We start from the raw sequence: 23273 nt of genomic DNA on the forward strand, positions 1-23273 counted from the left end.
TGATACTTGCCGACATCTCTTTGCAGTACAAGTTGCATCTTTTCTTTTCGTTTTGCTGTTGCTGAGTCTTGCCCCCATTGTCAAATATATATCTTCCACAGTTTTCTGCTAGAGTGTGAGCAGTGTTAGTTCCTACTTTTTTTTTTAGCCAACTTGAAGTTATTGCCTTTTCAGTTGTGCTCCGCCAGGTCCACCAGCAAGCGCTCAGTGTGCCTACGTTGGCGACAAAATTATGTTTTTTAGGAGCAGAGGTAACAGGCAAACTCTGTATTGAACTGAACTTGAGAAACCAACTATGCAGGTGGCTGGCTGCGTACCGGGATGCACTGTCATTCCGCTTCAGCCACTACTTTGTCACCTTCCTGTCGGAGGCCAGCGCTGTCGCATCGGGTGTCAGTTATGAGGGATCCTGGTAAGCCTCTGTCTATGCACTTTTTACCTGAAGAGGTTTTATGCTTCCACTGTCAGAAATATTACAGCCTGTAGGCTGTAATCTTGTCACAAATTGATAATCATCATAAAGCCTGTGTATATTTACTATTATTACTATCGTTGAAATGTGCGCCGGCTACTTTTCTATCGGGAACACTATCACACGCTTAGGTGTACTTGGCATACCCACAGAAACGTGCCATACATGCAGCTTTAAAGAAAGGAAATATGTGCACACAATGTTCACAAGGATTATTGTTGTGTGACAAAATTACCCTGTAAATGTCGCACAGTGTTTAAGAGGGCACAATCTGAAAAAGATATGCAGATTTCATGCGCAGTGGAAATTGGTCTAAGCGGAGCTTCCTTTGGTGTTCGTGAGAAATGCTATTCTTATTCAGTGGTCGTTTTCTAGCATAAGCCACACAACAAAGTCGGAATGCATTTTCAACAGGAAACACATTGCTCAACATAAACTTGTGGCAGTCCAATACTGCGTACCTGGCTGACAGAAACCAAAGTCTGTCATGCACATTACACACTAAATGCAAAAAAAAGTTTTCTTTAGAATTGATACAGTGTTGAATTGAGCCCACAGGCCTACCACCACTACCACATGGCCAATAGGTAGATTTAGAACAGGTGTACCGAATTCTCCCTAGTGAATAGCTGCGCATGTGTTGAAAGCAAACTGTTTCCTGCGATTCAGGCTTGCACTCACTCTAGCCCAAAATTTCAAATTTAACACAGGTATCCTTAAGCTTTGTGTAAACAAACATAACAGCACTCATCGAAGCGACGGCTCTTGCCTAGCAGCAAATCTGACCTGATTCCTTAGTAACGCATAACGTTCACGAGAAAAATTATAACGTAGGCTGTCGCTTTCTCTCATGTCGCATAAATGACAAATATTGAATGATAAATCACCGATATTTTCAAGATCATTTGTTGACACCAGAGCTCAGGCCTAATGTGGGGTGATTGCATTTGGTGTACCGTAATCTGGATTACCTTGGCTCGTGATGGCACCTCCATTGTGTTGTTCTCACTTTCACCTCATTGCCAATTGTTATCTTTCAGCTAGAGTTTTAAATGTGTAACAAGTGTACATATCGTAATAATCTACGATTGTTCCTCTTGCTGTAGTTTTGCAATTTCCTTGTGCAGTTGTATGGGTGGTGCAAGTGTACGACGCTGACATTAGCTGGCATCACAAAGCGGTCATTGGTTGGGACACCTGTAGCACCAATTTTAAAACTCCCTAATGAGGATAGCTTTAGCCCTGACCCTTTATGACACATAATGCAAGACAGCAGCCAACTCTTAGCCCAACTCTTTCTCACCCATCATGCCAGCATCTGAAAAGGGGGGGAGGGGGGGGGCAAGGAGGCAATGATAACTTCACTTTAACATTCTACTGTTCAGGCTGCGGTTTTTCCACAGGGCAACAGTTGTCATCATGTTTGCCTGCATTTGCTTTCTCTAGCCCCTGCATGCCAGGTATTTTCCTGCCAAGAATACTATCAGTGACTCCTGGAAGCAATCGGCAGTCCTATATTGTGGCCACTGAGACCATCCTGGGGCTACTGCTTGAAAAATTGTAGGCCTGCCATGCTTTCTCCACTGACCATAATGCTACATTCATACAGACATTATTGGCGGCCTTCTTGGCTGTTGCATGAGGCGTTCAGGGTGCAGTAGTATTGAGTGTCAACAAAGGTGCATTGATGAATTGAGCTCACGCCAGACACTTTATCATGGGTTCTCTGTAAACTCCTAGCGCAGTTTGTGCATTTATTTTGCAAACATTTCATGGAGGCGTAGCAACAATGCAAAGATAAGACTCTCACAAGGAACATAAGAAATGCATTTTAAAAGTGCGAGTTCATAGACCCTTTTCAAAAAATTCACAAGTGATATTCTCTGTACTGCACATTGGCCCAACTTATGGCAGTATCAGTCATCGTTCAAAGATGACAAAGTGGTAGCTGCAGGTGGTATGGCTTGTCTCTTGCGCATGGTTTTGTCACGAGAGCCATGTCTGCGTTTTTCATGTCATGGACAGGCAGAGTGTGCTCTTATGTGCTGTTTGCAAAAAATGACTTTGCCACCATTAGTTGGGCAAACTGCCTCATGTGAAAGCTAGCTTTACAATTATGAAAACGATCTGTTCTGCTCATTGTATGTGGAAGGAAGTGTTCATATATCCTCAGGGCAACACGTCTGTAATACAGTAGACTACCGTTAATTCGACTGCGGTTAATTTGATTTTCTGTTAATGCATTCTGGATTGAAGGTCTTGGCCGGCACTCGTGCACTTCTACGGGCCGAAGCTTTCATTATTTCAATCCTAAAAGTACTAGTCTTCGCCAGATAGTTAAAACTTGACCAGTCAACATGCATGCGCCCGACCCCTACGGTCGCATCTGGCAGCATCTTTATTGGCAGTGACTCGGCAGAGCTTTGGGAACATGGAGTGCATTGAACACATGTCTCCAGTTGAAAGCGCCTATTTTTGGCCTGCCCCAGCTAGGAAGATTCTTCAAGCAATAATTGTAGCTCACAATGTCTGATTACGGCATTCACCCTATTCTAAAGTGCGGCTTTTAAAAGCCGCGTTAATTGCACTAGTATGCTTTATCACATAACAAAGTGTATTGCGGCGAAGCTAACATTTGGGACCTGCCCCCCCCCCCCCCCCTCCATTGTGCAACACATACTAACCATACCAACCACATACCAACCACCTTTGCCCATTTTTCATGCTAACAAATTGAGTGTGCATCAGAAGTCCGGTTCATTTAAGAGCTTTAATGTTATCTCTACGTTAGTTTTCTGCTTTGGAAACATAGAAAGCAGGCATGCATTTGATTCGTGGGCATATTAGAAGTGGAGAAATACTGCCAAATTAACTGTGTGTTGTTACGCTTTTCTACATATTATTTAATTCAACCCGTCATATAATTCGATCGGTCCTGTCATGATCGAATTAAAGTCAACTGTAATACATACCAAGTTTACACCTTGGAATTGCTAGGACTACAGGAAGTGCTAACCACTCTTACATGTTGCATGTACGTGGAGACGTTCCTAATTTTACTTAAACTATAAAATAAAACATGCATAAAGCACATGGAGATAGATGTCTGGGTTGCCGCTTGCAGTGTCAATGGGTTCCCATGCACAAGCACTATGCTCCATATCATCAACTCTCTGCAGCGCAGTGAAGTGTAGGGCTTGTGCCACTTGTTAACGAAAGCCAGCTGCGTGTTCCATAGAAAGGAGGCTGATTTGCCTAGTGTGTGCCACAGATCCTGCCATGAAGTTTTCATTCAGTCAAGGTCACGCAGAGGGTGATCAGTGATGGACTTCTGGTTTGCTGGCACAACCCATAAGCTTTCACTGCGCTGCATGGATTTGGTGAGGTGGAGCTAAATCCTTTCGTTGTTTTTGAAATTAATGCATGATGTCATTTTGCACTTACAAATGGCTAGACAGTCTCCAGTCATAGGTGCTCTACGTGAATGTAAATAACTTTAAGAGAGTAAAAATTTGGCCTTGTTAGTATAACATACTGCAAGTGAAAAAAAAAAAGAACACAGACAGAGGGAGAACATGACACATGTGTACTTGCACTAAATAACTTTGTTACTACACCTGTACTACTTTTCTAGTTTTTTATATAACTCCAAGGATGCTAATTAACTGAAAAGCTTGCTCAGCATTACTGCGCTCTCTTCTGCATGACTAAATATGCATGGTTAAAAATACATTTTTGACAGACGGGCTCAACTGGTGCCTGAAGAGGACAAAGTCATCAGAATCACTGCATCAGTGCATTCCCTCGCAAAAGACAAGTGCTCACAAGTGCAACAGTCTGGATCATGCTTAACCACATGTGCTTGAGTTTGTTTCTTTTTTTTGTTTTGGCACATTTTCGCTTTGGATTGAAGCAAAGGATTTTTAGCTCTTCCACCCACCTTACATGGATGGCTGTCTCACTGAGTAAACTGGGTTGGTCTTGGAGACACTGCAATTAAAGCTGGGCCAATTTCGGATACAGTAAATTTGGTGACTTTGCTGTGACGCATTACCTGTGCTTGATACATATCCTCACAAGGGTTCTAATATGTTTTGTAACACGAGCTGTTCTTGGAGGCAGCGTGTCATCCCAGCACCCATGGACCTCAGAATTCACGAATAAAGTTAACGAATAATTATACCCAGCAGCATATTTCAGCAGGTCTACTGGGTAGCTATTGCTTGACTTTGACTTTTATCGTCTGGTGGTTTCTGCGCAATTTTGAAGCGAATAGCTATCTTTGGCTCTTTTGCCTGTTTTCATGGTCAGTAGTTGGTAGTCAGGAGGTGGCCTTGCACCTACGATACAAAAGCACCAATGCAAAGGGCACGTGCTGTTGGCATTTGTCACCAAATGCCAATTGTAAATTTATCAGATTAGAAAACCTGTGATGTGAACCTAGTTCTCGCAAGCCTATAAGTTCTAGGTATGGTATTTGCTGTGGTAAAATAAATACCATTTTGCCAAATTTCATTAAGCACCCATGGCTGTTGTGTAGGTAGCGAGAACAGGCAATGTCTGACAATAGCCAAATTTCATTAAGCAACCATGGCTGTTGTGTAGGTAGCGAGAGCAGGCAATGTGTGACAATACGAAAGTATAACTCGGCACCATTATAGTCATGCCTTCCTAACATTGTCTATTAAGTGCAACAGAGTTGTGCGTGTAAGGGAATAGTCAGGCCTGCCGGCACATGCTGCTGCACAAGAGCTTTGGGATGTCTGAAGGTTTAGATGCTGTGGTGGAGTACTTCGAAATGACAACCGTCCTCTTCTCCCACCGCCCTGCTACCCTGTGGCAGCTGGAGGAGAGGGCTCTGGCACTGCTACACACGTACTGGTTAACTTCTCTGTTCCTTGTGGAATTAGACAATGAAACAGCAGGCACTACCTAAATACCTTCACTGCAACAAACATACACCTACAAGCACATCATTCCTTTATTAAAGCAAAGAACTTTCTAGAAGTTTTCGGCTATTCGCATGCATGGACTACCATCATCAATGGCTTCTGCTGATTTTTTTTGTTTCCATTTTTATTAAACCTTTAGTTGAAAACTAAACCAATCAAAAGACTAACAGAAAAGAGACGTGGCACACACACCATTCATTCTGTGTGCCACATCTCTCCTCTATTAAACCAGTCTTTTGACTGGTTTAATTCTCAAGAATATGCACCAGCTGACCTAGATCGCAACTCTCCTTCAGTTGAAAGACAGTGCTGGCGTCTTCCGGTCTTTTGTTGTCCGTGTCAACTTTTGGGGTCCTATAATCATGAAAGCCATCACTGTTGACAACAATGTTTTACTTCCTTCCAGGGCTCTGCAGCTGTGTTCCCCATTGGAAGTGGAGCTTCCCCGGTCACTGGTGCAAGTGGTGGTGCATTGGAACCATGCCATGCACAATTGGCTTAAGCACTGTAAGTTTGATAGGAGGTGGGCAGCTGCTGCAGTGGATGCGGAAGGTGGAATCTGTGTGCAGACGTGTTTCAGGTCACCAGGCCACACCTGGGCAGCCTTGGAGCCCTGCTGTTGACGTACGCGACCAGTGCCTTGCTTCATGTGAGTACCCTATTCACTCGAATACCAATGCACCCTCAATAGCTACACATGCTTGATTTTTGCGGACAGAAAGGAAAAATGCAATGCCTTTCTTTGTAGCACATGCAACAATTTTGAGACTTCAAAACATGAAATATACATTGCTTTTGATTATAAGAGAAACAGTAATGGGCAATTTGTTTCCACTTGGTAAAGCAAATTAATTGCTTCCAAGCCACAATAAACTACGCAAATTGTGCATTATCAGTTTCAGCAGCCTTCTTATCATTGCCTAACTTACGAAGCAGGAATAAACAGTGCCACAGTTCCTATTACTGCAATGACGTGTGGATTGGATTGTATTACTGCAACATTTAATGCCAATGACCATAGGTTGTCACTGTTGCAGTTTTGGTTCGATACTCGATTCTAACATGTCGTTTGTTAATAACTTTTTTTTTTTTTTTTTTTACAAAAGCTTGATGGTCAGTTATGCTGCTACATTGGGCAACACAGTAAGTAGCTGCATAGCAGACAGTCGCGCGAGCCAGAGTGAGTGCCAAGACATTGCGATGTCTTGATCCCACGTGATCATTTTTGCTGTCATAACGTCATGACACATACACCTCCTGGTAAATGAAACAGAGACTGGTTTGTAGAAAGCCATTACAGTAAATTACTTAGGGCACTGTGAAGTATGCCCCAGTATCTTTTCTGGGATTTAGAGGGCCAGCACTGTCACTCAAAAAAAAAAAAAAAAGAAAGGGGAGAATGAAAAGCCTGAAAATGTCATGTCAGTACTCCTTGCTTTAAGATGAGATGGTGGTTGTTGATGTTGCATCAGCCATATTCATCGAAGGCAGCTGATGCTATGACGTATAAGAGCCATGGCACAGCTAGTCTCACAGACAAATTTTTTTGGCTGTGAAGCGAAATCTACGTGGGCAGAACTTCTGCACAGGTAGTCGTATGCAAAGTAGTCCAGGCATCTTTGGCACCATTTTCAGTTTCTCCAATTTTGCATAGCTCCTTCACTTTAGAAAAGACAGACATGGTTAACTCGGCCTGAATTTCTGAAGCTAATCGGCGTTCATAAACATCCCATATGTACTGAGCTCTGAACAGTGGGCAGCACCATCTGTATGGGAGTTCCAAGTGGCTGTATGACCTCGGGGTCAGTGAGAATGTGTCAGTGAGAACCGACGCTGCTGTCACTAGAGCCAGTGCAGCAGAAGCCAGCTCACTCACTCATTTGTGTATGCCAATGGTTGCAATTTTGCAGATGGGTTCACCTCATTTCCGCGTAGACGTTGCATGCACTTGTTTTGTGTACTGCGACAACTGTTTGGTGCTGAATTTGGTCATCAGTCTCTCAGGAGAGCTAACGCGCAGGACAGCAGGCGACGATCACCAGAAGACATGAGCGCCATTTCTCTTCTGAAGAATGCATAAAACGTGCGACAGCGACGCTCTTGAATGTGTGAAGACTGGAAAGGGCAAAATAAACAATGTACAATAAGGTATAAGGCACCAACTTGTCAGCGTTACATGTTTCTTTTTTCTTTCAAATTACGTGCTGTAGAAAACAAAACTGTTGTGTTCTTTATCCTGTGTACGAAAACATGAATGAAATTGCCGATATACTTCAAGCAGCAGTGCCATGTATGCACTTCAGTTCTGTAGCCTTCACTTTCTAGCCAAAAGAAGTTGTCCGCAAGTATATAGCCCAGCTGAACATTAACATGCACTGGCAGCTGTGCCTCGCATGTTCTGTTCTGCAACTTTCAACTAGCAATACCTGAAATTCATCATCCTTCAGCATATATCCTATAAGGGGTGCTACAGTCAGTACTACAACATCTTTCTTCTGTCTCCCCTAACAGGGCCTCAACTTCCAACTGGCTGCAGTGTTGCTGTCACTGGCTCTTTACAGCTACGCTGAGCATGGTAAGGGATTCGTAGCCTGAGATGCCATTGAGCCTCGTTATAACAAAATTACATTTGACATGAAAGTACCTTTTCTTTGTATCTAGCACTTGTTATTAGCATACTCATTGATATCAGGGGAAGAACAAAAGAAAAAGACCTTGATCATGCTTATGCTAAAGAAACACAAGTGTGTTGCTTCTGATGGTCTAGCAGAGAATCTCCTGCCGATTTTGACCACCCTCGGTGGCTTAACGTGCCAATACATGGCACGTAAATAAGGCTAAATTACAGATGCATATTGCACCGTCACTAATATTCAACGCCGTGACCAGTGTGATCGGATGAAATTGGCACATTGGCTTGCAGTTGTGGGCCAGCCAAGCCAATGCATTTCCATTCAAATTGCCATTCCAAGTGGCTCTAGCCGAGTGTTAGAAATTATCATTACCAGGGCACCTGTGATAAAGCTCCAAGTGAACAAATATTCGCTTCACTGTAACATACAGTCTTGGATCTCTCATTTTCAATTTTGTCATTGCTGTAGAACTCTCATTGCAATGAAGCATGATGAACCAAATCTTAGATTCGCTTGGTTATGCCAAATAATTTGTTATACCTGTGTTCATTAATATCAGAGATAGACTCTAGTGGTGACACTGACTGATAAGCTTCTGGCATGCAGTACTGCGGCAGAAGCTGAGCCAGGTGTATGATGCGTGCATTGGAGCCCGTCCCTGCCGACCCAGCTGTGACAAGCACAAACTGCGGGTGAGTGCCTGTGCAGCTTCTGCACCTCAGCATTGAAGTTATGAAATTTCATTCCTTAAGATGGATTAGCATTGATAGTATCCTTTGCCTGGCCACAGCCCATGTCGGTAAAGTGATTTCTGTCATGCTTGCACATCATGTCAGAAAGACACTGTTGACTTCTGCTAAGTTGACCTTGATGGGTTGATGGAATTGGCTGAATTATCTGGAGGATCAAAGTGAACGAAGAGGCAGAAAAAGAAATGCAAAAACACACAGCTCTTTCATTTCTTGGTATTTGGCCAAATCTAATCTGTCCCCAAATCTAACACATGCCCATTTTTTATGGTTTCATAGTAGAAAACAAATCTACAGTGCATCCAACTCTATAACAAAAAAAAAAGAAAAATATTTAGCATGCCTCAGATACTAGTAATGAGAAATAAAATGAAACCTGTGGAATTTGCCTTCAGAAATTAGACATATATTTACATGTCTGTCATTGTCCATCACAGCTTTTTATTGCTGTCTATGGGCCACAACAAGTTGCCCTTCTTTGAGTCTGTTGCACTGGATATTCCACATTTCTCGAACCCCTCCACTACAACCGCAAGTGGGAGGGTAGGACATTCCTAGACTAACCACTTCACCAGTTTGTCATAAAAAACTTGCAAGTCTCCAAAGCACCACAAACACTTGAAATTATTCTTTTGCCACATTAGCATATAAAATAACAACCCTTGAATGAGCTTTCATAAATAAAACCTGAAAGCAGAGCCTCGTCATTGCCATCCTTCGCAAAAACTTGTATTGCTGCTGTTGTGATGACAGTGGCGATGATGCTAGCTGTGACAGGAGGTTGTTGCTATCGCTGTGAATGCGCTTACAGTTTTGTGCCCATTCGTCATGTGCAGTTAATTCGTAGGCCAGCATTCTTTGAAAAACTGTGTGCTTTAAAATCTGGCAAATACGTAATCATTCCTTGTTAGGTGCCATTTTTGCTTAGAAGTCAGCTGAGGGCAGGCCACGAATTTGTGATTTTGGTGGAACTAATATGTTGTTTACACATCCACTGTCCCCTAGCACCACCAAGACAGACACTGCAGCCATTGCAGTCACAATTTGGATTATCATTGGGGTCAAACTTGTGCATGCTGTCCAAATGAAGTTCAAATTATCGGTAATGGGCCAACTTCATGACTGCATCAACAAAAGTTTTGGCCCGCAGGAATGTATAGGTGCCAGCCAGTACCTTTGTTGGCTATCTCATTAACTGCAGTCATATTAACTGATGTATATTGTACTAGTACTGGAAGCAGAGAACTGCTTCTGCTCTCCTGCAGCTGCCAGAGGTGCTGGAGTGTTAAAGAGGCTGTGAAACACCTTTTCTTGGAATTTGATCAAGCATGCTGAAATAAGTGCAATGCCTTTTAGTGAATATATTCCTGATGAACTTGAAAAAAGACCTAATATATGAACACATACCTGCCAAGTCTCCTGGATTATCTGGGGAACTCGCGGATTTTGACTATTTCTTTTTGGTTGTACGGTGGACAGGAAAATCTGGAAAGTGTAGTTGGGCCATGCTTCTTTCCGCGTCGTGCGCTTTGTCTGGCCACATTGTCAAAATATAATCCAACCGAACCCGATCCCATTCAGTTCTAAGTCCATTGCGCATAGCTTTGTTACACTGTATACAGTAGGAGACAAACCCTACGTGTGTTATTTTTTTACCTTTATAAGACTGCAGTGCTGCTCTCTACACTGGTGGGGTTGTTGGGTGCCCTAGTGGCTCTAGTCATTCAGCTAGCGAGTGAATGCTGCGTTTCATAACTAGCAACACTAGACTCTTCATCGTTCCCCTCGGCATCAGTAGCTTCGATGTTGCGTAGGCCTACTGTCAATCATGGCTATATGCAAGGAGTGCGAGTGCAAAAAAGTATCTTGAAGTATTTTTAAAGCAGTACACACCAGAAGTGATGCTAGGTTGTGATGGGGGTCTAGTATCTCATTCAATCCCCACAAACTACAGGTACATAAGTTATATATATACTGTACAGTCAAACCTCGATATGATGAACTCAGTAAAATCAGCATTTTGCTTCATTATAGTTAAATTTCATTATATTGTTGTGATACAGCAGGAGCTTATGAGACATGGTGCAAATGAAGATGAGGATGGGCGTCTGGGCTTGGCACGAGCTGGTTACCGTCTCGGCCTCTGGCTGTGCTGCTTTCGTAAATAGAGTGTAAATAGCCTCTTTTGTCTGTGTCTTTCTGCACATAACATTTTGGTGGAGCTTTCCGATCTCCGTCCTTGCAGCGGAGCTCCGTAGCGGTCGCTGCATCAAGCTTGCTACCATGCCTCCCGGAGATGAAACCTCATCATCGTCGGTTGTGACTCATCAGACTGCTCCACTTGTGATGCTTATCCACGCTTGCGACCCTGGTCTATTCTCTGGCTTGGGTGGCACTGACGTCGAAGTGTGGATCAACCTGTATGAATGCGTCAGCAATAATAACAGGCAGGATCTGAGATTGTGCTTGCTAACGTCATTTTTACCTGATCGGCACCCGTCGTGTGTGGTACCAAACCCACGAAGATGAATTAACAAGCTGGGATGTTTTTAGAGAAAAACTCCGTGCACTGTTTGGCAACCTCTTGGGGTGTGCAGTCGCAGCAAAAAAGGCCTTTGCAACATGTGCTCAGAGTCCCACAGAACCTTACGTCTCATATATAGATCATGGCTCTTTGCCACAAAGTTGACGACAAGATATCTGAAACAGACAAGGTGGCCCACATAGTAAAGGGTATTGCAGACGATGCCTTGAACTTGCTAGTTTTCGGCAACGTTTCAACCATCGATGCCATTGTGAAAGAATGTCGCTACTTCAAATAAGCTAAGAGCCACCTATTGCGCCCCACATCGTGCGCCTGCCCAGTACCACTACTGCGTCGACTTGTGAGGACTATCCCCGCCAGCCAGTCCCTTGTAACAATGTAACTCGCTTCATATGCCACGAGCTTGAGGCCGCTTATTCGCCATCCTACTCCGTGACACCTACCAATCCATCACCAGCCACACTTGCTGTAATCCAGGCTGTTGTCTGACAAGAATTTGATAACACGTGTCTTAACTTTGTGTGCTCGTTGACCCATGAGCCCAGCGTGCAGCACTTTTCTTGCGGCCCTGCTTGCCCCCGAAATTACTTTCCAGCCACATCCCACAAACCGTCTGAGTGGCGCAGCTGTGACGACAAGCCCATCTGTTTCCATTGCTGCTGCATTGGCCACATCGCTTGTCCTTGTCGCTACCAATGACCAACTCTATCTCCATCATACAACAGTGCCCATTTCCACTACTCTGCACCTACTACTCGTTATGCTTCTCGCTATGGTCGTACTGCTGCTGGCACCCCTGCTCCGAATGTTCATCACGGCCGATCACTGTCACCCTGACGTCAGTTTCCGTCGCCCCAGCCCCATCGCTTCTTGCCACCGTCCATGCCCCTCCACACCCGGTCGGAAAACTAGGAACTGCAGCTTCCGGAGGTGAAGCTGCAATGTCGACCTTGCCCTCAAATCCTCTGCTTACTTTGCCTATGAAGCAGAACCTTCTCGAAGATGACGTTGAAAGCATTGCTGTCACTGTGCTGATGGACACAGGTGCACACCTTTCCATTATGAGCGTTGACTTCTGACGATGAATTAACAAGTTCCTTACTCCTGCAACCACACACATCGTCCGAGTTGCGGATGGTGGTTCTGTTCCTGTCATCGGTATGTGTACAGCATGCGTAAGCATCGCCGGCCATCTCATTACTGTCCTTTTTACTGTGATTGCCCATTGCCTGCATGACCTAATTCTCAGCCTTGATTTTCTTGCAGTGAATTTGGCTCTTATTGACTACTCTGCCAGCACCCTCTGCCTCAAACTACCTATTCTTTTGGATACTTGTAATGCAAACCACAGTCGCTTAAGTCCCACTAGCTTCGTTCAGCTGCCACCAGAATCATTATTATGTATTGAGCTGTCGTCTTCCTCGTCTGTTCCTGATGTAGAGTATCTCATCACTCCGCTGCCCGACATTCCACTGCAGTATGTCACCGTACCTCACACAGTTATGACTGTCACGGCCAACCGGACTTGCATTCCTGTCATCAACTTTGGTTTCACCAAGCAGATTGTGCCTCAAGGAATTTGCCTCACCCAACTTGAGCCTTTAGGTGACCATCACGTGGCAGCTTTCTTTCCGAACGCTTCGTCTGAGCCTACTAGGTTTCCAAAGTCAGCTTCTTGTGCTGATCCCAACATTCAGAAAATGATTGCAGCGGACCTCTTACCTGCACAAGCCAAAGACCTCTATCATGTTTTGTCTTCCTACAAGGATGTTTTCAACTTTTACAGTTGGCCCTTAGGCCAGACACTTGCTGTCAAGTGTTGTATTAACACTGGTGATGCTGCTCCTATTCACCGTAGACCATATCAAGGATCTCTATTGGTACGCCAGGTAATTCACACTGAGGTCAGCAAGATGCTCGACAAAAACATTATTGAGCCTTCTTCGAATCTGTGGGCGTCACCGGTAGTGTTGGTGAAGAAGAACGGGACATGGCGCTTCTGTGTGGATTACCGCCATCTGTTGAAAGTGACTAAGACGTGTACCTGCAGCCGCAGATCAACGACGCCCTTGACTGCCTCATGGTGCCAGCTACTCTTCTATTGACCTTCGTCTGGATACTGGCAGATCGCTGTCAACAACATGGACAGAGAAAAGGCCGCATTTATAACACCCAACAATCTTTTCCAGTTCAAAGTTATGCCCTTTGGATTATGTAACGTGCCGGCCACTTTTGAGCGTATGATGGACTCCTTGCTTGAGGGTTTCAAATGGTCCACATGCCTGTGCTATCTTGACATTATTTCCTTTCACCAACATTCGACACTCATGTTGAATGTCTCTCTACCATACTTGACGTTGTGCTTAAGTCCAGGCTGCAAACTCAACTCTTTGAAACGGCATTTTGGCTGCCGCCAAATTATGGTTTTGGGCCATCTTGCTAGTGCTTCCGGAGTACAACCTGACCCTGACAAAATTCGCGCCGTCCGAGACTGTCCGGTTCCCAAGTCAGCCACAGACATTTGCAGTCTTGTTGGGCTGTGTTTTTACTTCCACCACATTGTCCAAAACTTTCCCGCTATTGCTCGACCTCTCACTCACCTTTTGAAGAAAAGTGTACCCTTCTCATGGGGACCTCCACAATCTGCCGCCGTCTCTCGTCTCATCACGCATTTGACCTCACCACCAATCCTCACCCACTTTGACCCTAATGCCCCAGCAGAATTGCAGACACATGCCAGTGATCTTGGTATTGGCCCTGTCCTAGCCCAGCATCAGTGTGGCCAAGATCGTGTTATCGCTTATGCCAGCCGGCTCCTCTCTCCACCGGAGCGCAACTATTCTATTATGGAATGGGAATGCTTTGCTGTTGTCTGGACGGTTGCCAAGTTCCGTCTTTACCTTTATGGCCATCCCTTTTCCTTAGTAACCGATCACCATGCTCTCTGCTGACTTTCCTCCCTCATGGATCCCACAGGCAGGCTTGGTCGTTGGCCTTTGAGGCTCCAAGAGTTTTCACACACTGTGATTTACAAGTCGGGACGCCTGCACCAGGATGCAGATAGTTTGTTGCATTACCATGTCGACAGCTCCGATGTACCTGACATTGAGAATTCCGCTTATGTTTTTGCCATGTCACAGCTCCTCCGTATCACGGATGAGCAGTGTTGTGATTCTTCACTCAAGGTACTCATCGGTCATTTCGAACCCGCACCTGACACTTACTTACGCCCCTTCGTTCTCCGGAATGGTACTTTGTACCATTGTAACATTCATCCCGAAGGTACCGATGTCTTCCTTGTCCTCCCAAAGCACTTCCATGTGACCATTCTTAAGTAACTTCATGACGCAGCTACCGCTGGACATTTCGGCGTGTCTCGAACTTACAACAGAGTACGTCATTGCTTCTTCTGGCCTGGTCTTGCATGTTCTGTGCAACGTTACGTCACAGCTTGTGAGCCATGTCAGCAGCCATCCCTGCTTCCTGCTGAGTACCTGCAGCCACTTGAAATCCCAGTAGAGCCATTCGGTCATGTTGGCTTGGACCTCCTGGGCCCTTTTCTGGCATCTGCATCGGGAAACAAGCGAGTTGCTGTCGCTGTTGACTATATGTCCAGATATGCCATTACGCGCACTCTCCTAACCAGCTGCGCTATAGATGTGGCAGATTTCCTGATACACAATGTCGTTTTGATGCTTAGAGCTCCACGTCAAAGGCTCACAGACTGTACCTTCTTGTCAAAGGTCATTGATGACATCATGTTGCCCTGCTCAATCCAGCATTAGCTTACCACCTCCTACCATCCACGAACCACCGGCTTGACCGAGTGGTTGAACCGGACACTTACAGATATGCTGGTGAAATACAGTTAAATCTCAATATAATGAACTTCAATGTAACGAAATTCTCGATATAACAAATTATTTAACTTTTCATAGCTTCTTTTTCATAGAACATCATGTATCTAGAACCTCAATATAACGAAGTGTGTTTGTACGCGATTTTAATGTAACGAAATTTCACTGCTGAAAAAGACAATAAATGGACAATAAACAATTGTCTAGACAATTGCCGAGACAATAAATAGAAACTTCCACGGATGGAGATGGTCAAATGATTGAATTACAAGTGGCTGCTTGCAAATGCACCTCTCAAGTTGGGCGCTGCGCGACAAGAGCAACCGCCGAAGCGGAGCCACATCATGTTTCGTATAAAGAACAAGTGCGATAAGATCCTATTGCACCCTGCACACTGTGTGCTTTAGGTGCGAGTGAAAGCATGCGAGGCTGAAAAAGAAAGATGGCTTCTCGAGTGCGGCCTTCCCATGTGAAGAAATGGAAAGAGGGGGAGGGGACAAAGCTCGCGGTAACATCATCAAGCGCGTGCCAGGCGGCAAGGGCGGGGGTAAGTTGACACACGTCTCAATTGCTAGCGTGCATCTCGACCAACCGTGGCTACTCTAAGCTCTAAGGCTCTAAGCGTGGCTGAGCATATACGCAGCCGCGCACCCTGCTTTAGAGGCAGTCTGTTGCCTGTGCAAAGAGTGGCTGTGCCGAGACAGTGCGACACCATGTAAGCTGTCTTACCACATTATTGGAGGTTGTGTAATCTTGAGTTTTGGTGACCTGCTGGAGCGAGAGGCAGACGGACCATTCGCTCCCCGCTGCCAGCGCTTTTCCTGATAGCGTCGTCCCGGTGCGGTTAACGTTATCAGTTGCGGGGGCGGAGTGCATGCGAAAGCATGGCTGGCCTTGCTTAATTCATACAGCTGATGTGAAGACATCTTTGATGTGGCATGAAACCGTACCATTCGTCACTGGCTCCCAAATTTATCAAAATTAATTGTTTTCTCATGCAAGTTTGCTCTTTCAATTGCCTGATAAATTCGGAAAATCCGATGGCCCCTTTTCATGTAAGAAAAGTCGATCGGTGACTGTACTTAGTTGCATAAAAGGTCCAATCTCAATACAAAGAAATTTCAATATAATGAAGCAATTTTCAGATTTTACCAACTTCGTTATATCAAGGTTTAACTGTACGTTTCAGCCGATCATCACAATTGGGACCTCGCTCTACTGTACATTACCTTCGCTTATAATTCTCACCTTGACACTGCCGGCTATTCCCTGTTCTATCTCTTGTATGGCCGTGTACCCACGGTTCCAGTCGGCACCTTGCTACCATCAATAGCGACCTCGACAAGTGAATATATGCATGATGCCATCGCTCGTGCTGACTGTGTTCGCTTATCAATGTCATAAGAGAACCAGAAGCGTCGCTACGAGCTCTGTCACTGTCAAGTGCACTTTTCACTGAGTGCCCACTGCTCCTTTGGATGACTTCCTGTCGAGTAGGCCTTTGTGACAAACTCCTGTCGTGTTACAAAGGCCCATGTTGTGTGGTTCGCCAAGCAACTGATGTCACCTATGTAATCGTTCCAGTCACCCTCGCAACGTCCTCCGCTCCGACCACCAGTGATGTTGTCCACATTGCCAGGCTCAAGCCCTACAACTCTGTGCTTCCCTCAGGTATCTAGCGGCACTGGGATGACGCATTTGCCGCTGGAGGCTGTGTTATGATACAACAGGCTTATGAGACATGGCGCAAAGGTAGACGAAGACGGGCATCTGGGCTTGGCATGAGCTGGTTACCATCTCGGTCTCTGGCTACACTGCCCTTGTAAATACTGTGTAAATAGCCTCTTTTGTCTGTGTCTTCCTGCACGTAACAATATTCAAAATTCGACCTTTTATGCAAATGCTGTAAGTACAGTTGGCAATGGATTTTTCTTACACTTAAGGTGCCGCATTTTCTTCCCAAATTATTCGACAATCTGAAAAAGTAAATTTGAATGCGAAAAAAAGAATAACTGTTGAACTTGAGAGTAGGCGATGAAAGATACGATTTCATGCGGTGTTGCTGATATCTTCACATTGGGGGTACAAAGTGAAGCCAGCCATGCTTTCATGTCCATTTCACCCCAGCGGCTGATAGTGTCACCCACAGTGGGACGACGCTATTATGAAAAGTGCCAGCAGCAGAGAATGAATGCTTATTCTGCCTCTTGCTTCAACATGTCTCCGAAACTCGAATTATGCAACCTCCAGCACTAAAGGTGCGGGCAGACAGTGCATGATGCCACATCATCTCAGCTCATGAAGTCTTTGGACGCACGGCAGATTACCTCTACAACAGCGCGCGCAGGCTGTGTATGCGCTCAGTCGCGCTCACCGCCATTCGCAGCCACGGCCACGCTAAAAAAGGAGATGCACACCAACCTGCCCTGCCCCCTCCTTCTCCTGCTGTTGGGTGCACTTGATCGTGTTACTGCGAGCTTGCTTCCGTACTCCCCCTTCTCCTTGCTCGCACGGGAAGAAGGTGTTCATGGAGCCACCATCCCTCTCAGGTCACCCTTAGATGCTTTCACTCACACCTAAAGCATACAGCGCACAAGACGAAACAAGCTCTTATCACACTTGGACTTTATGCTAAACGTGATGCTGCTCCGCTCCAGTGCGGTCGTGCAGTGCGTGATTTGAGAGATGGATTTGCAAGCAGCTGCATGTAATTCAACCATTTGACCATCTGCATCTGTGGAAGTTTCCATTTATTGTTTTGGTATTCCTTTGCGATGGCAATAAGAATTTGTTATGTTGAAATCGTGTATAAACACGGCGGTGGCGCCCGCCCTATCCATGGCAGTCGTAAATACGAAGGGAAGGATCTGAGTCACGGCATGAGCGAGGCTGCCATCGGCTGAAGCAGCGGAGGAGATGGCCATAGCCCTCGCGGTACTCCACGGATGTGTAGAGGATAGCCTGATTTTTAGCGACTCCAAATCAGCGATTCGGAACTACTCCAGAGGTTGGTTGTCCGCAGATGTGGCGCGCATGCTTAACGTAAGGGCCAAGGACTTCGGGTCCGGCACGATTACAAACAAATCTCTCAAGTGGTTCCCCACACACATCGGGGAGCTTGGCACTAACAACAACAACGACAACAACAATACTAACAGCCGAAGGCACACCGACACCCTGCCCAACCACAACGAGCGCGCCCACCTCGTCGCGAGGCACTGTACCCGCCACGACGTGGTCACCCAGAAGGCAGCCGCTGCTGTTATTGTGCGGGACCCCAGCGGAGGAGTGACAGTGACGGCTACACCGTCTGGCGCTGCCGCTGTCGTTATCAACACAACCCAAATCGCGGTGGACGGAGCTGGGGACCACGGGTACGCCGACCACGATGTCAAAGAGTTTCCGGCGACGTACCGAGAGGTGCTTGGTTACTACAGGAAGGAACGAAGGAAATATCCACAGCCCCACGGGCGGCTGGACAGGTCCTAGGCGGTCGATCTGAGATGGTTGCAGACAGGCACTTTCAGCAAGCCTTACCACCTGCACTGTCTGTGGCCCGCGCTGCACCCGTTGCCCGACTGCCCGTGGTGCGAGCACGAACGAGCCGATATGGCCCATGTGCTTTGGGAATGCCAATGCCATGAGGAAGAAGGACCAAGAGGAAGGGGGAGGACAACAGCAGGACCCTCTGAAGCGGGGCGCCTCGCTGAGAGATGGCAAGCCGCCCTCCTCAGCGAGGCACCTGAAGACCAGGAGTGGGCCGTCCAGCGGGCCAGGGCCATTGTCGAGGATCTCGGAAGATTTTTCTTGGGCGATGGATTCCCGGCAGCCTAGCCCAGGGCACCAACAGCAATAACTGTTGGACAAATAAAGTTTATTCCTATCCTATCCTATCATAAACACGCTTTGCTATAGTATTGAGATTCAAAATACATGGCGTTCTATAGACAAGAAGTTGGAAAAGGTTAACTACTTTGTTATATCGAGAATTTCATTATATAAGGAAGTTTTTTAATATCGAGGTTTAACTGTACTACAGTAACAACAAAAATGGGATCACTCAGCAGAACAGTCACGCGTGGTAAAGCATTGGTGTCAAGGCGATTCTTATGCATTTGACTTGACAGACCATAGTGACTGTCTGTAAAGTCATTAAAGCAGTAAGTGTCACATGAATTGAAAGTTCCTGTTCTAATTTCAGCATCTACACAACAACGGTGTTTACAACATGTCCTGCTGTAGAATGCAACATAATTGCCTACTAGAGTTCTTTGCTATAGTATTTCAGGAACCTTTGTGAGCTACAGCTTACTTTTTCAGATGCATCTAGAGCCGCTTGGCTCATTTGGGGTCAACCATCTCAATCAGAATTCAGCCATGAGATATAGCAGTGTCTTGTTTCAAAAAAATTCATTTAACTTAAACCTTAAAGAAGATGGAAAGCAGCATTAGCTCTGGCACACAATCGCCTTGACTGCAGCAACCATCATTTGCAGGCTGACCAGTGGGGTGTTCGGAGTGCCAACCTGGCCCTGGGCCTACTAGCGGCATTCCACCTGGCCTACCTTGGACTCATGTTTGACAGTGAACCCTTGCAGGAGCAGGTGGGGTGACCTGCTTATCTTTTCATCGTGCTGGGGAATTTACTGAATTCATCGAGAAGATGAAAGAATAGAATGAAAGAAGTGGTATGGGCATATGACAGTATCATTGCATCATACTCAACATGAAAGATTGAAAACATCTTAATCTTTGGTAGCTTCCCTTGCTTGAAGACCAAGAGTGGAGGTGTGCTCTGCCATTGCAGGAAAGGGTGACGGTGCAATCTCAATAATTGTGCCAAAATAGCAGCACAGTTTGTTGAGTGATGGATAAAAAACTGAAATGTTTGTTTCAATAATATTTGCCAAAATCAAGCTTGTTTCAATAGAATAATGAAACCGTATTATATATTGGACTGTTTTAGGAGATAGCCCAATTTGTTAAAGGAACACTCGGAAAAGTGACCAGAAATTGGTCATCGTCATTGGCTGCAGCAGAACTTAGTGCTAACCAAAAATGGCAAGACCTTTCAGGCTGCTATTCTCGTTTCAGTTGGGATGTAGGGATGCAAACTAACACTGCAGTCCAGTCCACATGGCAATTTCATAATGCTAGAGGAGTCACAAATCCAACTACATACGTCAGACTAGCATTTCTAGGATGGAACAGCTCAATCACCAATGAACCTGAAAGCCGCAAGCTACCGGAGACTTTTGAAAGTGACTGTGAAAGCAACAAGTTCAAATCCAATTACAACAAGCCAAACTGGTCAGTGTAGTTGCAGCTTAATTTGATGTTGCCCAAAGTATAGAGGTGAGCTTTATTGCACTCTGCAGCTGGGCTGGTTGGTACAGTGCGCTGACCTGGTGTAATAGCAACGTTGTCTGACAGTAATGATCAAACAAGTTTCCTGAGTGAGGCAATGCATTAAAAACTTCAATTATATGATGGGAAATTATGCACATCTCATCTCGTATGATGAGACATGCAAAACTGCAAACCTGGCGGAACACGCGCGAGAAGTGCCACCAGCCCCCGGATGCACATGCAGAAAGCTCCAGCTGGTTTTCAGGCTCCCACTAGTCTTCTTGCTTCTCTCACATTTGCTGCCCTCTCGTTGTTCATTGCCCTTCCCCCTCCTCGCGTCTCTCAACCGCTCCCTGCCTTCGTCCTTTCGTTGCCGTCTCATTGCACTTTTGCTCCCTCTCTGAACTTCTTGTGTTGACTGCCCACCCATGATCCATACATTTTCTTTTGGGGATAGTTTCGCTTTCGCATGATTCAGCATCTGGCGCATCTGCGTATACGGCTGACAGAGTTTCCGGCACTGTGCAGAGCTCGCTATCTTCCTACAGTGCCATGAGCGGTGTTGGCCGTATACTTCGACACACCCAGTGCCGAATCTCACTGAAGGGAAGCTATCTCCGAAAGTGACCACCCAATATACCACCTCAGTGCGTATGGAAAGCGCGAAAACATGTGCGAAGTTTACTTCATGTTGTATTGACAGCTAATAAAGGACGAAGGCAGAGAAAGAAAGCAAAAGCAAAAAAAAAAAGACAGCAACAACAGCAACAAAAATAAACACACAAACACGTAACCAAAACGACAACACGAGCGGCACCAAAATTGAACCAATTAGCCACCTGAAGGCAGACAGATCATATTGAACATGTGTTCTCACGCGTGCAGTTCCCGTTTATGTGTGAGCACACAAGACCTCTCAGGCATCTGTCATTGGGTTTCTGGTTTTGAACGGGCCGTCATACGAGATGGCATGTGCAAAGATGCATTGCCGCCGCAGTTGACACCGCTGACTGCAACCTTAGATGACAATGATGCCACAGACGCCGTGCCTATGCCTACATTTGCAGATGAGCTACTACTTAGCATGGACAACATGCGGAGATTGGTCTGTGCAGGTTGTAAGTGAACTCCTTGCACATGTTGCTGCGCTCGAAAGAAAGCTCCTGTTGCGTGGTTCAGAGAAAGTCTAAAAGAAACTAACCGATTTTTTTAGTATGTAGGTGAGACAAGAACATTTTAGTGTGTTGACAGGTGTGGATTGCAGTACACAGTGTGCTATGTCCCTCCTATAAAACTTAATTGGCAGTTGCACAGCAGTAGGACTAGCGGATTACCTACCGCTGGTAGGACTGGTAGGACTAGCGGATTACCTACCACAGACAGTGCATGTCTCAATATACGCCGACGACATTTGCATCTGGGCCTCTGCGGTGACTCGCCCTCAGCTGAGAGCCAGGCTTCAGTGGGCGGCAACCATGACGGCTTCTTATCTCCGAAAACAAGGCCTCAGTGTGTCTACTGAAAAGAAATCGAGGGCTCGACGGAAGCCCGTCTGGTCGGGATGAAGCATTGAAGAAATAAAACGAAGGACACCGACCAACATTGAAGAACTTAAAAATGAATAAATCTAAAAGACGTTTCGGCTTCACTACGGAAGCCTTGTTCACAATGGGATGACGGAAGGTTCATGGAAGCTTATGTATGCTTTAGAACGTGACGTAAGCAGCGCGTGTATGACGGGGGGAGGGTTCCCTCATTTCGATTAAGCGTGTGACGTGTTTTTTGTATCTCCAGTGATTCCAGATACAGACGCGATTTTTGGTTTCTTTCTTGGCCGATAATTTTCGAGCGATCCCAGTCGATATTGTGGCCCGTTGCATCCGTGTGCTCGGCAAGGGCATTCGACACTGTACGTTTCTTTTCGACATCTTTCTGATGCTGCTTCAGTCTCTGTTTGAAGTTGCCCGATTCACCGATGTATGCGTAGTCGCAATCTGCGCAGGGTATCTTATAGACCACGCCGGGAAACGATTCTCTCGGAAGCCTGTCCTTGCCACCGACGAGCGCTTGCCTCAGCTTACATACGGGCACGTGCGCCACCTCAACGTCATAACTGCGTAGCACGCGAGACAAGGTTTCGCTTATCCCTGGAACGTAAAGTATGGCAGCACGCTTTCTTGGTCGGGGATTGGTCGGACGAGATGGATTGGACAGACGGCGCTCCACAGCACTCAAAAAGGATGTGGGATAGCCGCTTGCCGAGAGATCACCTCGCATGTGGTCCAAGTCAGTGGAACGGCTTTCTGCTGTGGTGCAAATGCGGTTCGTACGGTTGAGCAGTGAGGCAGCAACCGACCTTTTGTGAGCGTCTGGATGAACGGATTGAAAGTTCAGGTAGCGGCCAGTGTGTGTGTCCTTACGGTACACGCTGAACGAGAGTCGTCCATCGCGTCTGGTGACAAGTACATCTAAAAAAGGGAGTCTGCTGTCGACCTCTGTCTCAACTGTGAATTGGATGGCCTTTTCTTGACTGTTTAGGTACGCAGTGAACGAATCCAAAGCGCTGCGCCGAATCAGACAGAAACAGTCATCCACATAGCGCAGAAAAACTTCTGGCCTAGGACTGAAGGACGCGAGAGCATGCCTTTCCAAACATTCCATCGTAAGATTGGCAGCAGTAACAGAGACGGATGCACCCATTGCTGTACCGTGGACT

The 23273-nt window shown here is 45.9% G+C and overlaps 1 protein-coding gene across 2 annotated transcripts in view; it reads left to right on the forward strand.

The window, feature by feature from the left end:
* The window catches only part of por (Protein-serine O-palmitoleoyltransferase por), a 58657-nt gene that overhangs the window by 26600 nt on the left and 8784 nt on the right, over positions 1 to 23273 (forward strand). For both annotated transcript variants that reach the window (XM_055066519.2, XM_055066518.2), the window contains exons 6-11: positions 302 to 412; positions 5831 to 5931; positions 5994 to 6073; positions 7936 to 7999; positions 8664 to 8749; positions 19705 to 19812. In XM_055066519.2, coding sequence (XP_054922494.2) covers positions 302 to 412; positions 5831 to 5931; positions 5994 to 6073; positions 7936 to 7999; positions 8664 to 8749; positions 19705 to 19812 — 550 coding nt within the window. The remainder of the gene's footprint in view (positions 1 to 301; positions 413 to 5830; positions 5932 to 5993; positions 6074 to 7935; positions 8000 to 8663; positions 8750 to 19704; positions 19813 to 23273) is intronic.

The sequence above is a fragment of the Dermacentor andersoni genome, chromosome 6 (assembly GCF_023375885.2).
Source record: "Dermacentor andersoni chromosome 6, qqDerAnde1_hic_scaffold, whole genome shotgun sequence".
NCBI lineage: Eukaryota > Metazoa > Arthropoda > Arachnida > Ixodida > Ixodidae > Dermacentor > Dermacentor andersoni.